The 21,949-nt window shown below is 39.7% G+C and overlaps 1 protein-coding gene across 1 annotated transcript in view; it reads left to right on the plus strand.

Annotated features, from left to right (window-relative positions):
* LOC124545293 overlaps positions 1–21,726 on the plus strand; it is a 67,734-nt gene extending 46,008 nt beyond the window's left edge. Inside the window, exons 5-6 of the mRNA XM_047124186.1 lie at positions 18,918–19,047; positions 21,084–21,726. Of these exons, the coding sequence (XP_046980142.1) occupies positions 18,918–19,047; positions 21,084–21,124 (171 nt within the window). The 3' untranslated portion in view covers positions 21,125–21,726. The remainder of the gene's footprint in view (positions 1–18,917; positions 19,048–21,083) is intronic.
* Positions 21,727–21,949: the final 223 nt, after the last annotated feature.

Below are 21,949 nucleotides of genomic sequence, written 5' to 3' on the forward strand. Positions count from 1 at the left end.
GTTCCCTTTGCTTCCGTAGCAGTTTTCTAGCTCAGTTGTTGTACCACAGTGGTTCTTTTCCATCTCTTATGATCCTGCTTGGCATATACCCATCTAATACATATTGTACGATGGTTTTGAACTCTGTCCACTGATCCTCAATACTATCTGTACTTGAGATAAAACTTTTGTGCTGAGCTGTCAAGTACTCTGAAATCTGCTTTTTGTCACTTTTGCTGAAATCACCAATGCTGTAACCACTTTATGATAGCTGATTCCCTGTTCTGCATTAACTGTTTCAAATAGTTTGGGTCTGTTTGTCACCAAAAGGTCTCATATGTTATCGCCACGAGTCAATTCTCTGTTAAACTGCTCAATGTAGTTTTCAGATAATGTACTTAAAAAAATTTCACTGGATTCTTTGTCCCTGCCACCCGTTACAAACGTTTGAGTCTCCCAGTCTGTATCTGGTAAATTAAAATCTCCATCCAAAACTATAACATGGTTGGGAAATCTACTCGAAATATTTTCCAAACTTTCCTTCAGGTGTTCTGCCACAACAGCTGCTGAGCCAGGGGGCCTATAGAGACACCCAATTACCATGTTTGAGCCTGCTTTAACCGTGACCTTCACCCAAATTATTTCACATTTGGGATCTCCATCAATTTCCTTTGATACTATTGCACTTTTTATTGCTATAAGCACGCTTTCCCCTTCACTGTCCTGCCTGTCTCTGCGGTATACATTCCAATCTGAGTTTAGAATTTCATTACTGTTTACATCTGGTTTCAGCCAACTCTCCGTCCCTAGTACTATGTGGGCATTGTGAATGTTTATTAATGAGAGCAGTTCTGGGACATTTCTATAGATGCTCCCGCAGTTTACTATTACCACATTAATATTGTCACTCCCTGTTGCGTTTTGCCTACTGCTACCTTATTGCATCTCAGGAGGCGTCTTGTCGGGCCTAGGGAGGGAATTCTCTAACCTAAAAAACCAACATGTGCACTCCACACGTACTTCGCTACCCTTGTAGCTGCTTCGTGCTTGTAGTGCACACCTGACCTATTCAGGGTGACCCTACATTTCTCCACCCAATAGTGGAGGTCGAGAAATTTGCAACCCAGATCTCGGCAGAATCGTCTGAGCCTCTGGTTAAAGCCTTTCACTCGGCTCCAAACCAGATGTTAATGTTAAGATGTCTTATGTGGTTTGATGTATGTGCAGTTAAACAAAATTGTCCTGTATTTTATTGCCTTTTACATCATTGTTAATATTACTGGGATTTGGTCCACTGTGTTTCCTTTAAATGAATGTTGTTATTGAGCTGAAGTTTTACTAATGTGTATCTTAAGTACCAAGGAATGAAAGCTTTATTGTAATAAAAGTAATGTTTATTAATTTAGTATCTCAAGAGAAGGTTCAGCAACACTCATCAAAGGAACAGTGTTTCCTGACCGACCTGCTTAAATGACCTAAAGGTTTTAAAAGTGTGTCCATTTCAAGCCTGATGATAAGCCTTTTATATATTATGTTCTGCATCCTCGGGAACTTGCAATACACAAACAGTATTTCACAATTTCCACAAACTCATCATATGAATTTGGTACAGGTCTCGCATGGACAACAAAATCATCTAGGGATAAGGTAAATTATTACCAATTAGCTTTTTTAATATTATATCTACAGTGAAAGGGAATGATCTGTCATTGAATTTCTGTATTTAATTGGCATAAGACTGAGTGGTGCTGACTAGTAGGAATGGCCTGTCCAACAGTCTTCATTGTTTGTTGGCTGATTTGCTCACTCGTGAAGATAATATCAGGGTTATAATATCGTATTGCTAAAGGATATTGGGAGCTGTTGTCATGCTGCAGAGTAAGTGTAATTTATGCCATTCCCAGTGTATTTTTAGGAAACTCATACATTATGCTTTTGTTACATTCTTAAGTCTAAATCAGAATTGGTTTTGTTTCCTACAATAAATGAAAACAGTTTCAGCCAGAAGCCATCACCAGAAACGTTAAAACATGAAACAAAATTTCTGTTACAGTCTGAGACAAAGTACTGGTAGAACACAGAAAAAAAACTGTATTTTGTACCACATCAGTACACACCACCTGACACATAGTATCTACTCGCAGTAGCACCACACATATGAAGAGCATTAATTCATTTCATTCATTCATTCATTCATTGTATTTCACATATCCTATCAAGGAAAACCTTTGGAGATGTAAAACAGGACAAAGTATACATTAGCAAAAGACAAGGAAATCAAAGAAAATTATTCAGTATGGCCTACAGAGATTATTTTTATTTTATTTATTTATTTTTTTTTAAATCAAAGCCTTCTAAGCTTTTCATGCTAATTGAGGGTATATATGCAAATTCTTCTCAAAATGTGCTTCTGACCAAAAAATGACGCTGGTAGCTGGAGTCCAAACTTTCTGTTAATCATGCCTTTTGTGGTCTTGTGGAGGTACTTCCATAGCAACTTTCATCCCATAACAAATATTTCATTATATCTAACTGAGAAGGGAACTAACAATTTTCATAAATTTAGCTTTAAATTTTTTTAATGTAACGAAATATTTACTTTAAAATTTTCATCCCCTTTTGTACCCCCTTAGGTGTTGAATTTCCTGAAAGACTGAAACATGTATTTTTTTTATTTCTAATCGAGAATTCAAATACCAGTTGTCACAGATGTGGCCTTAAAAATTCTTTAAGAGTTTTTTAGTAATTATTATTTTCAAAAAACCTTTCATGCACTATTTTGCCTCCTTCGTGGTTAAATTTCCAAAAATGCAGAAACATGTTTTTTTTTTTTTTTTTCATTTTCTAACTGAGAAACCAAATACCATTTTCATAATTCTAGCTTCAGAATTCCCTTAACAGAAACATACTTTGAAAAAGCCTTTTATCCCGTATTTCATTCCCTTAAGAGTGGGATTTCAGACAATCCCTTCTTAAATGGTGTCTACAGTATAAGATCCACAACCTCCACAAAAGAGTCAGTGAATCAGTGTCACTCTATTTCACCCCCTTAGGGACTGAATTTCCAAAAACAGTGAAACATGTATTTTTCTCTATTTGAGAAGCCAAACGCCAATTTTCGTAGATTTAGCTTTAAAAACGCTTTCACAATTAAATATTTTCATAAAACATTTCACCCCCTTATGGGTTGAATTTCCAAAAACAGTGACATTCATATGTTTAACTCCTAACAGAGAAGCAAATAATAAATTTTCATAGATTTAGCACCAAAAATGTGTACACAATGAAATATTTCTATAAAAACTTTTGTCTCCCATTTCTCCACCATAGAGGTTGAATTTCCAAAAACAGTGGAACACATTTTTTTTTTATTTGTAACTGTGAAGTCAAATACCAGTATTCATAGAAGTACCTTTGAAAATATTTTAGTAGTTCTTCAATAATAATAATATATTTTCAAAAAATACTTTCACCCACTATTTCACTCCGTAGGGTTAAATTTCCAAAAATACTGAAACACATATTTCTTAATTGCTGACTGAGAAACCAAATAGTAATTTTCGTAGGTCTCGCTTCAAAATTGCCTTAATAGCAACATTTTCCAAAAAAACCGTTCATCCCTATTTCACCCCCTTAGGGTTGGAAGTTCAAAAAATCCTTTCTTAAACTATGCCTACAGTGTAAGACCCACACCTTCTCCAAATTTCTGCACTTAGTGGTTTGGGCTAGGCAATGATGAGTCAGTAAGTCAGTCAGTCAGAACATTACCTTTTAAATATGAAGACGAGGTCAAAATTAAGCCTGGCTGGGGCGTTATCTAGACACAAGTAACTGGCCTACGTAACTCAAGTTAATCACCAGATGTTTTTACAAGCCACCTGATTCCACCATAACAATTGTAGAAACATTCAATGAAAGTCTACACTCAGTAGTGCAAAGTACCTCAATCATGGAATATTTGTCTGAGGCGACTTTAATCTAACAACTATAGACCAGGAAGTCTGTGGATTAATAGCAGGTGGTATGGACAGATAGTCTTGTGAAGTAGTTCTGGGCACATTTGCCAAAAATTCTTTTGAGTGACTAGCATGACAACTCACATGCATTGGAAATATTTTAGACCTTGTAGCTACACAAATAGGGCTAATCTTATCAACAGTGCCAATATAGAGACAGGGATTAGTGACCACAGTTTCATCATAACGACGACGGTTACTGAAGTTAGTAAATATGTCAAAAAGGATAGAAGAATATTTATGCTGTAAAGAGCAGAAAGCAGTTGTTAGTATTCTACTTGAACATTTAATGGACGTCATTTAGTTCCAGTATGATGAATGTAGGGGAGTTGCGTGCAAAGTTTAGACTACAAGGAACATTTTTTTGTTTTTGTTTTTCAACCTCCGATCGCTTAGTATAGAAGCTACGTGAGCGGCAGAAAGTGGACTATACACTCCGCCACTGCCGACCTCAAGGCAACAGTCTGTGTTGCACTACAGCCACGAAGACATGGCTGCCATCATTGTTGCTCCCAATAAGTGTGAATTACGAGGTGTAATTCGGTTTCTGCAAGCAGGAGGGAATAGTGCAGCAGAAATTCATCAGAGAATGAGCCGAGTGTATGGTGATAATATCACGAACAGTGTTGTGCATGAATGGTGCCGAAAGCTTAAAGATGGCCAAAATGACATGCACAATGAAGGAGGGCCAAGGACGCAAGTCTGTCATTACAGCTGACCTTGTTGAACGAGTTGACAGAATGGTTAGAGAAAGTCATAGGTTCACCATACCTGCTTTGTCTGCAAGTTTCAAGATCTGTCATACACACTATCATTACTGAACATTTAGGCTACAAAAAACTTTGTTCTCATGGGTTCCAAAAATGTTGACGGACGCCCACAAAAGTCACACAATGGCATCAGGCTTTGAATTTCCTTGATCATTATCGCGATGAAGGAGAGAACTTTTTGAAATCAATTGTTACTGGAGATGAAATTTGGATCCAATACAACACAACAGAAACAAAACGGCAATCAAAAGAATGGATGCATCCAAATTCACTATGGCTACTGTGTTTTGGGACCAAAAAGGTGTGTTGCTTGTAGAGTTTACACAGCCCAGAACCACTATCAATGCAACTGCTTATTGTGAAACTTTACGTCGTTTGCAGAGAGCCATTTAAAACAAATGAAGAGGAATGCTGATTTCAGGAATTGTGTTGATCCATGACAATGCTCGTCCACACACTGCTGGCACAACCCCACACCTCCTTGAACAATTTCAGCAGGATGTTTCTCATCATCCACCGTACAGTCCTGACCTGGCACCCAGCGGCTTTCACCTTTTTCCTGAAGACATGGCAAGGAGGGCAGCACTTTCAAACCAACGAAGATCTTCAAACAACGGCAATGCTCATTTGCAATCATTGGTGGCAACATTTTTTGAAGGGGGTATTGCAAAGCTTGTCCACAAATACAATAAATGTCTCAATCTTTTTGGTGATTATGTTGAAAAGTAACCATAAGTGAACAAAACTTTTGGTTATAAAATAAAAAATAACTGTTTTCTATGAACTTGTCTTATTTATAGCTTGTTGGCGAGGGGGGAGGGGGGGGGGGAGAAGGCCCTTGTTATTGTAAATCACATTCTAGAGAAGTATGTGCCAAATCAGTAGATTAAGGATGGGGGAGACACATCGCGGTTTAATAACAAAATTCGGAAAATGCTGAGGACACAGAGATTGTTGCACTCATTGTTCAAAAAAGAATGTGCAAATGTTGACAGGCAAAAGTTAGTAGAAATTCATGCACCTATATAAAGACATATGCACAAAGCATGCAACTATTTGCTGTCATATGTTAGTGAAAGATCTTGCCAATAACCTGAGAAGATTCTGGTCCTGCATAAAATCACTAACGAGGTCGAAGTCTTCTAGTCAGTCATTTGTCAGCCAGTCTGGTGTGACAATAAAAGGCAGCACAGGAAACCTGAAGCTTTAAATTTTGCATTTAAAATATCATTGGATTGCACAGACATAGAATCATTTGACCATCACACAGATTCATGTATGGAGGACATAGCAATAGCCATCCCCAGCAACTGAAAGAGTTGAAAACAAATGAGTTGGCAGGTCTGGACAGAATTCCAATTTGGTTTTACAGAGAGTACTTTTTGTACTGGCCCCTTACTTAGCTTGAATTTATCGTGAATCTCTCACCCAGCAGAAAGTCCCAAGTGACTGGAAAAAAGCCTAAGTGACACATATGTAAGAAAGGTAAAAGAACAGATCCACCTAATTACAGAGCAATATCATTAAAATTGGGTTGTTGCAGACTTCTTGAGCATAATCTTAAGTTTGAATATAAAAAATTTCCTTGAGAAAGGAGAACTTCTGTTCACAGATCAGCCTGGATTTAGAAAGCAAAAATCAGCTTGCTCTTTTTTCATGCAATATCTGACAAACCAGGGATGAAGGGCAACAGCCAAATTCCGTATTCCTAGATTTGCAGAAAGTGTTTGATACAGTGCCCCACTGCAGACTGTTAATGAAGACCTGAGCATACAGAATGGGTTCTCGGATATGGAAGTGACTAGAGGACTTGTTGAATAATAGAAACCAGTATGTTGTTCTGGGCAGCAAGTGTTCATCAGAGATACAGGTCTTGTCAGGAGTGGCTACAGGGAAGTGTGGCAGTATCATTCTTGTTCTTTATATACATAAGCAAATTTGGGGGATAGGGTGAGCAGCAATATGCAACTGTTTGCTGATGATGCTTCAGTGTATGGGAAATTGTTGTCACTAAGTGACTGAAGGGGGATACTGGATGACAGAATTTCTATTTGGTATGATGGTTGGCAGCTTGCACCAAAAGTGTAAAAATGTAAGTTAATGTGAATAAGTAGGAAAAACAATTCTGTAATGTTCAAATCCAGTATTAGTGTTGTGCTGCTTCACACAGTGACATTGATTAAACGGCTAGGTGTAATGTTTCAAAGTTATATGAAATGGAACAAGTACATAAGGTCGGTGGTAAGGAAGCCGAATAGTCGACAATGTTTTATTGGGAGAATGCTAGGACAGTGTAACTCATATGTAGGGGAGACCATGTTAAGAACACTGATGCAACCCTTTCTTGAGCACTGCTGTGGTGTTTGGGATCCTTATCAGTTTTGATTAAAGGAAGACATCGAAATAAATCACAGGTGTACTGCTAGATTTGTTACTGGTAGATTCGAACAACACTTATTACAGAAATGCTCTGTGATCTCAAATGGGAATCCTTGGAGGGCAGACAAAGTTCTTTTCATTAAATTTAGCGGAAAGGCATTTGCAGCTGACTGCAGATCAATTCTACTGCCATCAACATACATTTCATGTAAGGGCTAAGAAGACAAGATAAAGGAAATTAGGGTTCATATGAAAGCATATAGGCAATTGTTTTTGTCTTGCTCCATTTATCGTGGAACAGGAAAGGGAATGACTAGTAGTGATACAAGAAATCCTCTGTCACATGCCACGTGGTGGCTTGCTAAGTATGTAGGAAGATGTAGATTTATTAGATTTAAATGCTGTTTTTCAGAGTTCAGTTTACAGTATTAGTACTTGTCATACAGGTTTATAACAAATTCTGCTGCTTGCTATACAGCTAATGTAACTTCTCAATCACTGAATCTAATTATTCAGATAATTTGTAGAAAGAGTAGCAAATGAGGTACATTTTTAATTTTCTTTTGAATTGGTATGGATTACCAATTTCTTGCTTTATGATAGATGAGAGGTTGTTAAAAATCTTCCCAACAGAGTGCAAAACTACATTTTTATCCCTGCACAAGGCAACAAAGTCTACATGAGTATTATTTTTGTGTTTTGTATTGTGACTGCGTAAGCCACAAGGCAGCTGAAATGGATTTTAATTATCAGCAGCAAAGACCATTAACTGATAAATGTATTGGAGTGAGTGTAAGAACTCTAAGACCCTTAAAAAAAATTCTGCATATATGCAGTTATATATTTTACACAATATGCTTATGCTCACTTCTGATAAATAAACATTTTATTTATTTTAGGTGCATTGCATAATTCTATAATCCAACAGGAGTGAAAATATGAAAAATAAGCCAACACTCTTGTCTTTAGATCAACACAATGAGAGATGCTTGTAAATGTGTGACACACTCAACTCATTTTATTGATTAGTTTATCTATATGTTCATTCCATTTTAACAACATAGGAAAAGACAGATTGCTAGGTACTCTAAGTCTAAGTTGCAGACAGGCACAATTAAGACACACTTACATATAAGCTTTCAGCCACAGATTTTGTCAGAAAAAGTAAAACACAAGCAAACACACCTGATGCACACATGTTCGCTGACTCTGGAAGCTCGGTCCAGAATGCCACACAATTCATTCACACATGCAAGCACACCACATGCACATATGACCACAAACTCTGGCAGCTCGGACCAGAATGCAATTGTCACACGGAATGAAAGCAGCAATCTGGAGGAGCGCAGAAGTGGAAGGGATAACAGTGTATGAATGAGGGTAGAAAGGAGCACTGTCTGGCAGAGTGTGCAGGGACTAGACTGCTAATAGGCGCAGCATCAGGCAGTTATGAGGCAGGGAGGTGGGGAAAACGAGCGAAAAAGGAGAGGAGCAAGGAAAGGTGGGCAGGTGCATTGGAAGAGAGCAGCAAACAAAGAGAATGGGAGATGAGAATGGGGAGGAGGTGATAGGACGGAGAGGGTGGAAACTGTTGAGTGGAGCATGTGGGGACAGTATGTTACGATACATTGAGACCGAGATAATTACGAGAGCAGAGAATGTGTTGTAAGGATAACGCTTATCTATGCAGTTCAGAAAAGCGGGTGGTGGAGGGGAGGTTCCAGATGGCTCAGTTAGTGAAACAGCCATTGAACTCAAGCATGTTATGTTCAGCTGCATGCTGTGCCACAGGGTGGTATACTTTGTTCTTGGTCACAGTTTGGTGATGACTGTTCATCCTCGCAGACAGCTAGTTGGTAGTCATACCAATATAAAAACACTGTGCAATGATTGCAGCAGAGCTGGTGAATGACATGGCTGCTTTCACAGGTGTCCAGGCCCTTGATGGGGTAGGATAAACATGTGACAGAACTGGAATAGCAAGTGCTGGGTAGGTGGATTGGTCAATTCTTGCACCTGGACCTTCCACAGGGATATGATTATTGTGGATGTTGGGATTGGGAGTGGCACAGAGATGGACTAAGATTTTGTGGAGGTTGGGTGGTCGATGGACCACCAGTTTAGGAGGGGTGGAAATGATCTCTGGTAGGATGTCCTTCATTTCAGGGAATGACGACAGGTAAATGAAGCCCTGGCGAAGGATGTGGTTCAGGTGTTCCAGTCTGGGGTGGTATCGAGTGACGAAGGGGCCACTCCTTTGTGGCTTATTCTTGGAGGTGGTGAGAGGATTGAGGGTGTGAGGGTAAATGGCACAGGAGATCTGTTTGTGGACTGGATAGTGCCGGTCTGTGAAGGCCTTCATGAGACCCTCAGCATACTGGGCAAGGGGGCCCTTGTCACTGCAGATATGTGGTCTGTGGGTGGCCAGGCTATATGGGAGGGGTGTTTTGGTGTGAAAGAGATGACAAATGTTGAGATGATGCAGGTGTCGTTGGTGGCATTCTGGCCCGAGCTGCTGGAGTTGGACGTCATGTGTGCATGAGGTGTTCCTGCTTGTGAGAGTGAATGTGTATTTTTCTCTTTTTCTGATGAAGGCTGTGGCAGGAAGTTTGTGTGTCTTTTAACTGTGCCTGTCTACAACTTAATATGTTATCTTTATGGTAAGTAGCAATCTATCTTTTTCTACATTGTTGATATTCCTGCCTGGAGATTCCATTTTTTTTATTCCAGTTTAACTTGTTAGCTAGCTGAAACTCAAGGAGTTGTATACAGTACATTTTGTCGAGTGTATGTCCATCAATGTCTACTTCTGGTGTTAACAAGTCATTATTGCTGGGTTGAAATAACATAATATGAGTCTTTATGAGATTAGGACAAACACAGTAGCTGTGAACCACTTGTAGGTGTCTTCAGCTATCATTTGAGTTGTGTCAACTAAACATAAATGTGGGCTCTAAGAATAGTATGCCTGTGTCATCAGAAAAGAATATAGTTTTTGAATCACCCTTTAATATCATTTATGCAGGTTTGAAACATGAGTGGGCCTTGTACTGATCCTTGTGGCACTCCATGGTTACTTTAATGTCCAAGACATAGTTTTTTTAATGGGATCATCTTCCTCCTTTTATGAAGCTAATACTCCATCCATGAAAAAGAGATGTCGTTATACCATGACACTTTAGTCTTCCAGTCAGTATATTGGGGTCCTCACATATAAAGGCACTGGTGAGGTGGTAGAATAATTCTTCTTGTTTAGCTCCCTCAGGACTTTGTGATGTCTTGTAGTGCTTCCTCTGTAGAGAATCCTGTACAAAAGCCAAACAGAGAGGCAATTAACAAGTTCTGGTTAGTTAAATCAGTCAGTGCTCTATCATATGCCACTTCCTCAAACACTTTTGAAAAGAGTGGGGTATGAGATCATTTGCTTATCTCCAGTTTTACAGTTGGGTGTTCGTATTGCATATTTAAGCTTATTAGGAAATATTTAAATATGTCTGCTTGTGTCTGTATGTGTGGATGGATATGTGCGTGTGTGCGAGTGTATACCTGTCCTTTTTTCCCCCTAAGGTAAGTCTTTCCGCTCCCGGGATTGGAATGACTCCTTACCCTCTCCCTTAAAACCCACTTCCTTTCGTCTTCCCCTCTCCTTCCCTCTTTCCTGATGAGGCAACAGTTTGTTGCGAAAGCTTGAATTTTGTGTGTGTGTTTGTGTTTGTTTGTGTGTCTATCGACCTGCCAGCGCTTTTGTTCGGTAAGTCACCTCATCTTTGTTTTTATATAAAAACAAAGATGATGTGACTTACCAAACGAAAGCGCTGGCATGTCGATAGACACACAAACAAACACAAACATCACACAAAATTCAAGCTTTTGCAACAAACTGTTGCCTCATCAGGAAAGAGGGAAGGAGAGGGAAAGACGAAAGGATGTGGGTTTTAAGGGAGAGGGTAAGGAGTCATTCCAATCCCGGGAGCGGAAAGACTTACCTTAGGGGGAAAAAAGGACAGGTATACACTCGCGCGCACACACACACACACACACACACACACACATATCCATCCACACATATACAGACACAAGCAGACATATTTAAAGACAAAGAGTTTGGGCAGAGATGTCAGTCGAGGCGGAAGTGCAGAGGCAAAGATGTTGTTGAATGAAAGGTGAGGTATGAGTGGCGGCAACTTGAAATTAGCGGAGATTGAGGCCTGGTGGATAACGGGAAGAGAGGATATATTGAAGAGCAAGTACCCATTTCCGGAGTTCGGATAGGTTGGTGTTAGCAGGAAGTATCCAGATAACCCGGACGGTGTAACACTGTGCCAAGATGTGCTGGCCATGCACCAAGGCATGTTTAGCCACAGGGTGATCCTCATTACCAACAAACTCTGTCTGCCTGTGTCCATTCATGCGAATGGACAGTGTGTTGCTGGTCATTCCAACATAGAAAGCATCACAGTGTAGGCAGGTCAGTTGGTAAATCACGTGGGTGCTTTCACACGTGGCTCTGCCCTTGATCGTGTACACCTTCTGGGTTACAGGACTGGAGTAGGTGGTCGTGGGAGGGTGCATGGGACAGGTTTTGCACCGGGGGCGGTTACAAGGGTAGGAGCCAAAGGGTAGGGAAGGTGGTTTGGGGATTTCATAGGGATGAACCAAGAGGTTACGAAGGTTAGGTGTACGGCGGAAAGACACTCTTGGTGAAGTGGGGAGGATTTCATGAAGGATGGATCTCATTTCGGGGCAGGATTTGAGGAAGTCGTATCCCTGCTGGAGAGCCACATTCAGAGTCTGATCCAGTCCCGGAAAGTATCCTGTCATAAGTGGGGCACTTTTGGGGTTCTTCTGTGAGAGGTTCTGGGTTTGAGAGGATGAGGAAGTGGCTCTGGTTATTTGCTTCTGTACCAGGTCGGGAGAGTAGTTGCGGGATACGAAAGCTGTTTTCAGGTTGTTGGTGTAATGGTTCAGGGATTCAGGACTGGAGCAGATTCGTTTGCCACGAAGGCCTAGGCTGTAGGGAAGGGACCGTTTGATATGGAATGGGTGGCAGCTGTCATAATGGAGGTACTGTTGCTTGTTGGTGGGTTTGATGTGGACGGATGTGTGAAGCTTGGACATCCGTCCACATCAAACCCACCCTTTGCTACTTGGAAACATTACATCCTCTGAAGGTGAGCCCTTAGTTAGAGGGACTTCTTTAAGCAGGTATACCTATCAGCTGACTTCAATCTAAAAAAGGTGCAGCTAACACCAACTACTACAGGTACTTTTCCACGAGTGATCCCACCACCAGCACCCACTACACTGTCACCTATAAGCTTTGCCAGCCTCCCCTTCCCATACCCATTGAGGTGCAGTTCATGCCTGGTGAATCCCGATCTACTGATAGACCCAACTGGCACCACTCCCCATGTGAATGTGCCTAACAGCCGCATTAAGATGAGGCCGATCATGACGCTAAAACAGTTGCACATTAGTGCCACCAGTTTGAGTAACCATCTTTACCAGGTCCCTATCAAGACTGTTCCCTGCTCCACTCACTTTCACTACCTGACCCTCCTTCGTGAAATTCCTACATAACTACCCTATGCTGTCAGTCACTTTGAGCCAACCCTACACTAGGCTTCACAATGCTGGTGACCTGGTACTCATTCCCAACACTTCCTAAAACTGCTGGCCCACACTTCTACCGTGCGAACTACCTAGCGGCAGAACCTTCTTCCTTCTGTTAGACATTGCTACTGACCTAGGCCTCCTAACTGCTGAGGACTGCTGCATGTTCCCTACATCTACAGCTACATGAGGCTCCTCTCCACTCAACACTGACAGTTGGTCAAATTTATTGCATATATGCAAAGTATAGCTGTCTGAATACCTCCTCTTCCTAGCTGCCTTCTTGCCAACTGCCAGTTCCTATTCCCTACCACCCTTCACCCTCCTCAACCTATCTAGTTCCTCCTTTGCGCGTTGTAACTGCACGTGAACACAGATTCTGCGTTCCCAGGAGACTTGCTAGAATGCCCACTGGCTTCCCCACTGCATTCCCCACAATAAAAATTCTTTGAACAAATCCTACACTGTAACCCACTACTCCCAAACCTACAACAGAGCCCACACTTCTCACTCATGGTAAAATTTTACAGCTACTGGGAAAAAAAAGACTTCTAATGTTACCAGAGTTCATTTGCACCAGTAGAACTATTTATAGAACTAACAATAGTGGTCTCGAAATTCTCTATGTACTAAGGAAGCCACTACTTGTATTAATACTACTACACCACAGCTAATACCAATACCAACAATATTTCACAAAATTATTAGTTAAAACCAAAAATTCAAAAGGCCACTGGAACACTCGACGAAGTTAAAACACTGAATGAAAATTTTACTGAAATATTTCACTAGAAACAATAAGAAACATCAGCTGAAAACTAAAACACAAAATTTACTAAACGACTTCATCGCACAGAAAACCCTAAAAACTACAGCAAGCGAACATTTCCAAAAGTTTATTAAATCGTTATTTCGGCACAAACAGCACGAAACACCGCTGAAAACTATTAAATTTAATAACTGTATAACAGTGCACAAATAAATTTGTAAGTACTTAACTTTATAACCTCTACAGCTGCACTGCACACCGCAAAATGTAAACACACTACCGAGGCATGAGGCTTATCGAACGACATAAGCACCCTCGAGAATAACGGACCACTTGAGTCAGTAACATAGGAAGAAAGACTGAGATTAATGAAAATCCACTAATAAGTTACTTTTACAGTGAATATTAACTCAAATAGACTTTAAAATAAGTAACTGAAGATTAAAACTTCATAAAATACTGACGAGCAGTATCAACAGCACTCCAAAACTTCCTTTTTATACCCTGTACAAGATACACTAAGCACTTTTCTGATGTTCTTCAGCTATAAGAGGCAGTTTTCTTGACTCTGCCTGGGCTGCTAAAGAACGAATAGTTGCCCAGTTTCATTCGTCCACAGAACCAGTGAGGTCATCACAAGCATACCATCAATTCTTTATGCCAAGTAAAGCTCAGAAATCCTGTTTTTGAGATAATCATGTATGTGCAATATGTCATTCTGGAGGAGTAATGTCCTGACATGTAAATTAATTTAGGTAACTCTCTTTGTAAATAGCGAGAATGCTGTGTAACCATATTAAGATAGGTGTAAACTGTAAATCTGTACCCAGGATGACCTCACCAGTTATCACAGAAAATTAATTCCATTGCAGAATTTTTTTCAAGCTCCATGACAGCATGCAAATATACACTGAAGGAAAATATAAAACTATGCCTGCTTAAATTAGATGTGACTTCACCATTGAACACAAGTCCTGTAAAAATAATTCACAACCATCTGTGCTTGAAAATCCACTTAAAAAATCAGTTTTGGCTTGACTTTTGGTTTTAGTTCTTGAAGCACATAGTATTTATTTATGCTTTGAACATCAGACAGTTGAGCAACATACAACACACTATTGTGTGGATCCACTCATACATGGGTTTTTAAGGACCTGCAGTTGAATCACTAATAGTCACTCAACAAAGGGTAACTAAGGACAAAAGTATTTTGTGTAGTCACAAATTTTTGTACAATGGTGGGGTGAGGGAAAGAAACTAAAAATCCTGGTCATTGGGGTGTGGGTGTGAGCACGGGGATTGGGTTGGGGTGATCAGGGATGTTTAAAGGTCATTTTTTATCATCTTAAAAACTATAGCTTGTAGCAAAAATGTTTCTCAGTACAAAATTAAACTATATTAAACTTACTACAAAAATAGTTTCTATCCATTTTTTATCCAGCACTAACAGTTTACATGTTGCAGGGTATGGAAAAAAATTCCAGATTATTAAAAATAGTATTTTAATGGTGTGGAATTAGTTTGTATTATTAAGTAAAATGGGTTAAGGACAATTATTAAATCTTTGTACCACATATAAGTGCAGTAGAACAGTATTAAGGGATAAATTGTGTTCTGAGGGTGTAAAGGTTAGAAGTGTAAAACGACAGGTCGCTAGATTGTCGTCAACCGCTTCCTTCCTTTATGTGTCAACAGAATGAAGAATGAGCAATCAATTCCCCTATTCTCTGTACTGCACTGTCACAAAAAGCAACTAACTATAGGATGTTTCACAAAGTTGTACTGACTCTTCCACAGCTTGCCTTCTGAATCACTGGTGACAACACTAATGTAAGAAAAGCATGTAGACTGAATCTATGTAAACCTCTGCACACTGTTCTGCACCACTAGTGGGAAACTAATTCTTAGTAATCCTGTATGGCAGTTGTAGCGTTCTTCTGTTAAAGGCAACTTCCATTATCATGATTGGTGCTGCTTTTCAATTTGCAAACATACTACACCTCCCAAAGATTTCCTGTCCGTCTCTCCCATGTGAGTAGACAAAATAACTTCAGTGAGCTTGTGCAAATATAGTGGAGTTATTTTCAGTTTATTAAATATTTATTTTCAGTTGTTAAATGATGTATTACGTAAAAAAAAAAGCTTAACAGCTGGAGCTGTCAACTGTCTTACACACTGAACAGCCGGTCCCAAGTGTGACATGCTGCCAATATTTCAAACAATGGAAAATCCGTGATTCCCCTCTAACAGTGGCCTGAGACTCCAGTCATGTGAGAGATTTGGTTTGCATGAGTGTGTATGCGTGTCTCGAAGGCCTTACTGGCTGAAAGCTATATTTGTGATAGTAGTTTTGTTGTGCCTGTATGTGACTATCTCCGCTATACGGTGAGTAGCAACTTCCTTTTCACAATACTGTTACATGCTGTCAATATTTCTACGAAAATGTACATTTCGCTGTCTCCACTATCAGTGGCTAGAATACTTTTCATAGTCGGAATGTATCAATTGTATCACCCATCATCTTAAGAGGCCCACAGGCTTAAATAGGGGCTGCCCTTGTAGCAAGAGTAGGTCACCTTGATGTTACTAGACCTCAGATATTTCAACACACATAAGGCAGTGCATACAGCACATTACTATTCTACCTTTAAACATAATCAGTCTCATTCCATGAAATGTATTGACACCCACCTTGGAAGATATGCTGTGGATGTGTGGTAAGTGATTACACTCATTGTAGCCCACTCTACAAGTGTCAGCAATTCCTGAATGGAAGAGATTTATGCAGTCTATCAGTAACACAATTAATGATGAGAAAAGTGCAGTAACTTTCTGGTCATTAATTAATTCACCACCAAGTGACTACAGCATGGTTACATGGCTTTACAATATGCTGTCTACAACAGACAGCATAAGGATGCCACATTTACCAACTTAGTCCCTTTCCCTCAAACATTACATACTTCACTGACAACATTGCACAAATTAAGTGCTTCTCAGTCATTGTTTATGGGAACATATTTTACATAAAATCTCGATTAACAACTGCAAATAGGTGTTGACTTAATAAATTGAAAATAACTCCACTAATAAACACACACTCAGTGAAGTTATTTTATCTACTCACATGAGAGAAATGGATAGGAACTGTTGGGGAGGTACAGTATGTCTGTAAGCTGAAAAGCATGCAACACTTGTGATGGGGGACGTTGCTTTTACCAGAAGAACATTATTGCTGCCATATAGGATGTCTAAGACTCGCTTCCCTTCTAGCAGTGTAGAACAATGTGCAGGGATTTACATAGATTCTGTTCAGATGTGTTTCTTTCATTAGTGTTATTAATAATTGATACCATGCTCCAGTCAACAAACTTTGTGGACGATAAACAACCCCGGACATGTCTGCAAACTGTGGAGTTAATGACTCAGAATTCGAACTGTGGAAAGGTTGGTATAACTTTGTGATACACAGTAGCAGTTTCCGGATTGCATGGGATGGAAACATCACATATTATTGATAGTGTTTTAATGATATAAAATTAATGTATACTGTTAAATAATGAGGGTTAAGAACAGATATTAAAGGTGTGTACCACATCTAAGTGCAGTAGAACTGTATTAAGGGATAAATTGTGTTAAGGGGTGTAACCGTGTAGAAAGGTGGTGGTGGTGGTGGTGGTGGTTAGAAGTGCAAAGTCAAGGTAGGTTGCTGGATTGTGGTCATGCCATTCCCTCCTTCAGAGGTCTGCAAAATGATGAGAGAGCAGGCACTTCAGCGTTGTCTCTACCACACTATGTCACAAAAGGCATCTGTAGGGTGTTTCACAGAGTTATATTGAATGGGACCTTTTTTTTGAACAAAGTTAATGTAGTTATATTCTGTACTTGTAACATTTTCAATAGAAGCCACAGTTTTTGAGATATTCAAGAAAAACTTTGAAAAGTCTTTTTACATACCCCACTGTCCTTATGCTCACAACCCTCTGGTCAGGATTTTTGCTATGTTGCCCATGACACTCACACTTTACCACTGTCTACATGAATTTTTCCCCAGCTGACATTTTTTGGTCTTTGTTGACTGGGCTCTTAGGCTCTGTCCTAAGTGAAACAGGTGGCTGACTTCAGTTCATTGGTAGGACACGGGAAAATGCAACCAGTATACAAAGGAGATTGCTTACAAAACACTCTTGTGACCTGTTCTAGAATATTGCTCAAATGTGTGGGCCCCATACCATGCTATGGAAGAGTATCAGAGAAATGCTGATAAACCTGAACTGTTGGAGACTTTAAGATGGGCACCACGAACCTGATAGCACAACCACCTCACTCCCGTAAGGATTGCAAAGACAATGTTATACTACAGGGGAGCTTCCACGTCGTCACTTCCACTTTAGGCAGCTGTGTTGTTTAGGTGCTGCAAGTTTTGCTGTTAATGTACTCGCTGCCAGGAACCCAACTAGACGCGGTCACCGGCAGTTTGAATGTTGTGTATTGTATTGTATTGTATGGAACTGGGGACCTAGGAACAACAGAGAGGCTTCATCCCCGCTGTAGCCTGCAGTGGAACACAACCCTACAACAGTCCACTCACCACAACGCCGCTCCACACCGAACCCAGGGTTATTGTGCAGTTCGGCTCCCAGTGGACCTCCCGGGAACGTCTCACACCAGACGAGTGGAACCCCAATGTTTGTATGGTAGGGTAATTATGGTGTACGCATACGTGGAGAAAGTGTTTGCACGGCAATCAACAACATAGTGTAACTGAGGTGGAATAAGGGGAACCAGCCCATATTCGCTGAGGCAGATGGAAAACCACCTTAAAAACCATCCACAGACTGGCCGGCACACCGGACCTCAACACTAATCCCGCCAGGCGGATTCGTGCTGGGGATCAGCACGCCTTCCCGCCCAGAAAGCAGTGCCTTAGACCGCACTGTGTGTATTGATGTACTTCTTGAAGGAAAAAGCACACAAAATGGGCGAAAAAAAATGGATTGCCAAAAGGCAACATTCCAGCCATATGGGTTGATTCAGAGTCTCAGAGATCCAAAACCTGATGATTACAAGAACTACGTAACAATGAGTCAGTATACTATCAACACACTTTTAGGTGATTACACTTGATTCCTTTTTAGCACCTGATAGCTAATGTAGAGCGTATAGCATAGCAAACTGTATCTTGATCTTATCTTTTTACGCTGTCCAACCCCCTGGTGGTCATCTCATCACTATCAATGACACTTTCCTCTACACTAACATCTCCAATGCCCATGGCCTTGCCTCCATTGAAGACTACTTTCCTAATGCCTGACTGACCCAAACTTACAACAACCTTCACAGTCACTGTGACCAACTTCATCCTCACTCACAATTACTTCTCTTTTGTAGGATCACCATCAAATAAATCTGCAGTACTGCAATGGGCACCCACTTGGCACTGTTTTCTGCGAACCTATCCGTGGGTCATCTAGAGCAGTGCTTCCCAAACTGTGGGGCGTGACTCGCAAGATTTATTCAGGTAGGTCACCGAACAATTTTTAAAATAACTAAGTAAAATATCTTACCGACTGAAAATATGAAATCTTATTTCAAGAGGAAAGTTGTATAATCTGAAAGGTTATATACAAAATCATTCTGGCTTAATAACGAGCTCTGGGCGAAATGAGAACAGTGCAGGTGCACGACTCATCGGTATTTGCAATAATGTAACACCGCTTGTGACAATGTGACTCATGACTGTGAGAGCGTGCTTTGTTTGTTTTTTTGGTATAGTGTGTGCATGCATGTTTATTGTGGCGGCTTGTTTCATTTTATGTCACTATGGACCTGTGGATTAAAACAGGATCGTGCCATAAAAGAGTGACTTCATGTAATTATGACAAACCCGCCACAATTGGTACCAGTGCATCATGTAATACACCTAAAGGTGGCTGTGTTAGTGAACTGAACTCCTTCCAGAAGAAGGCAAAATTTTGCTTTCGTAAATACAATGATGATTATTTGAAATATGGATTTGTGTTTTCTGGCAAAGATCAAGAGCCACTTCCTGAAAAGACATTTATCAAAGAAACATCCAGAATACCTAAGTAAGTCAATCGATTTTTTCCAAAACAAAAAACGAAAATTTTTAATGTGAAAATCAGTAATGACAAAATCTGCTGCTGGGGAACAAAATAAGCAAGCTACAATCACTTCATATCGACTGTCATTATTGATAGCCAAAAAGGGGCAGCTCACAATGCAGGAGAGGATATAATTTTACCAGCAGCCAAAATAATATCCTATGCTTTATTTAGCCAAAAGCACACAAGACTAATTGACGAAATACTCCTATCAAACACAATGGTAAAGGAAAGGATTGATGAAGTGTCAGAGTTTGTAAAACAGTCCATGATCACAGTTTCCAAGCAAAGTGACTACTTCTCACTTGAGCTTGATGCACAGATACAGCCGGCGAAGCTATTATTTTAGCTTTTGTTAGGTTTACGTTTGATGAGAGTATAGATGGGGCACTGTGCTTTTGTAAATGTTTGCTAATGACAACAACAAGGGAAGAAATTTTAAAATGTCTTGATGGCTTTATGGTAGAAAATGAACGAGTGTGCATAAAATGTTTTTCGCTAACGACTGATGGTGCCTGTGCTATGTCTGGCGTTTAACTCAAGTTCGATTGCCAAAGTTGAGGCAGTTGCCACTTCTGTTCAGTGGACTCACTGTAGCCTGCACTGAGAGGCCCTTGTATGTAAAGGTCTGCCTGAAAGCCTAAAGAAAATCATTAATGATGCAGTGAAAATTGTGAATTTTATTAAATCTAGACCTAAAAATTCAAGATTGTTTGCCATACTGTGCGATGAGAACACAACACACTTCTCCTGCACTGTGAAGTAGACTGGTTGTCAAGAGGGAAAGAGCTATCTAGATTATTCGAGCTTCGAGATGCGCTGAGAATCTTCCTATTAGGACACAAAAGTGATGTGAAATCTGTGAGCAGTTTCTTGGACATGTTACATGACGAAAACTGGCTAGTAGGTCTTTCATATTTGGGGGACATGTTCAGTGCTCTTAATAGACTCAATTTATCACTGCAAGTGAAGGATGTGCACAAGTTCAATGTTCAAGATAAAATAAAAGCAACCATTAAAAAACTTTAAAGATGGTCCAGTAAAGTGAAAGAGAGTTGTTTTGATGCATTCTCTATCCTCATTCATTTCTTAGAAACATATGGAATTAAAGTTAATGAGAAAGTAGCAGCTGCTATGACGGAACATCTTGAAGCACTGGCCTCTACTTTCAGGTACTTATTCTGAAATAATTTTACTAGTAATCACTTAGATTTGAAGTATTCCTTATTAAACATGTTTATAATTTTATGTTATTGTTTTTCACCCAGTACAGAAAAGTAACAATTAAGTTCAACCACCTCCATCTTCAAAATGATAGTTTTAGAACGTCCCCACGTAGTGAACTCAAAAGAATCTGATAATTTCACATTAATCCCACTGATAATTGTTTGCTTATTCAAGAGTGTTACTTAATATTGATTTCTTGATATAGGTATTACTTTCCAAGAATTCCTGATGAACTGCTATGGATAAGAAATCCATTTCAAGAGGACAATCTTAAAAAGTTAAAACTGTTGGCATCTGTAGAAGACTCCCTGATAGAACAATCATGTGATTCTTCTGTGAAAACTTTATTTCAAGAATTAAGCCAAATCCCATTTTGAATCAAATTAACCCTGTGGCGCATGAATTTCACTGCAATGGACAACTTTTAATGGTCAATTCTCTGGTGTTTTCATTCAGTCATGAGGCTGCAAATGCATGCAGGACACAACACTAGTAGGGAGTGCCCACTGCAGTGAACTGTGTGCATTTGCAGCCTCAGGACTGATAGAAAATGCCAAAGAAGCGACCATCAACAGCTGTCCACTGTAGTGGACGCAATGCGTCACAGCATTAAAGGGAGAGTATAGAGTGCTTCCAAACATAGCTATGAAGGAACTAATGGGATTCACAACTACTTACTTATGTGAATATGCTTTTTCTAGCTTACTTTAAAAAATAAAAAAAATATACAAAACAAATATAGAAACAAGCTTTGCATGGAAAACAATTTACAACTAAAACAAACAAGCTTCAATCCAGATATACAAAGTCTCATTAACACCAAGACTAAGCAATACCACAAATCTCATTAAGTTCACCATTGAATTTGCATAAAATACAATTCTTATGTGCGAAAATATTGTTTTTTTTCTTTAATTATGTTCCCTTCACCATTTTCAAAATTACTCAGCAAAACATTTTTTGATACAATACGAAGTTCAGTTTCAAACTATATATAATTTTTATATTACCATTAACTACTGTGTAGTGACTGTAGTGGTAGAGTATACATATGTATATACCGGATTGCAA

Source organism: Schistocerca americana, chromosome 8 (genome assembly GCF_021461395.2).
Source record: "Schistocerca americana isolate TAMUIC-IGC-003095 chromosome 8, iqSchAmer2.1, whole genome shotgun sequence".
Classification (NCBI taxonomy): domain Eukaryota; kingdom Metazoa; phylum Arthropoda; class Insecta; order Orthoptera; family Acrididae; genus Schistocerca; species Schistocerca americana.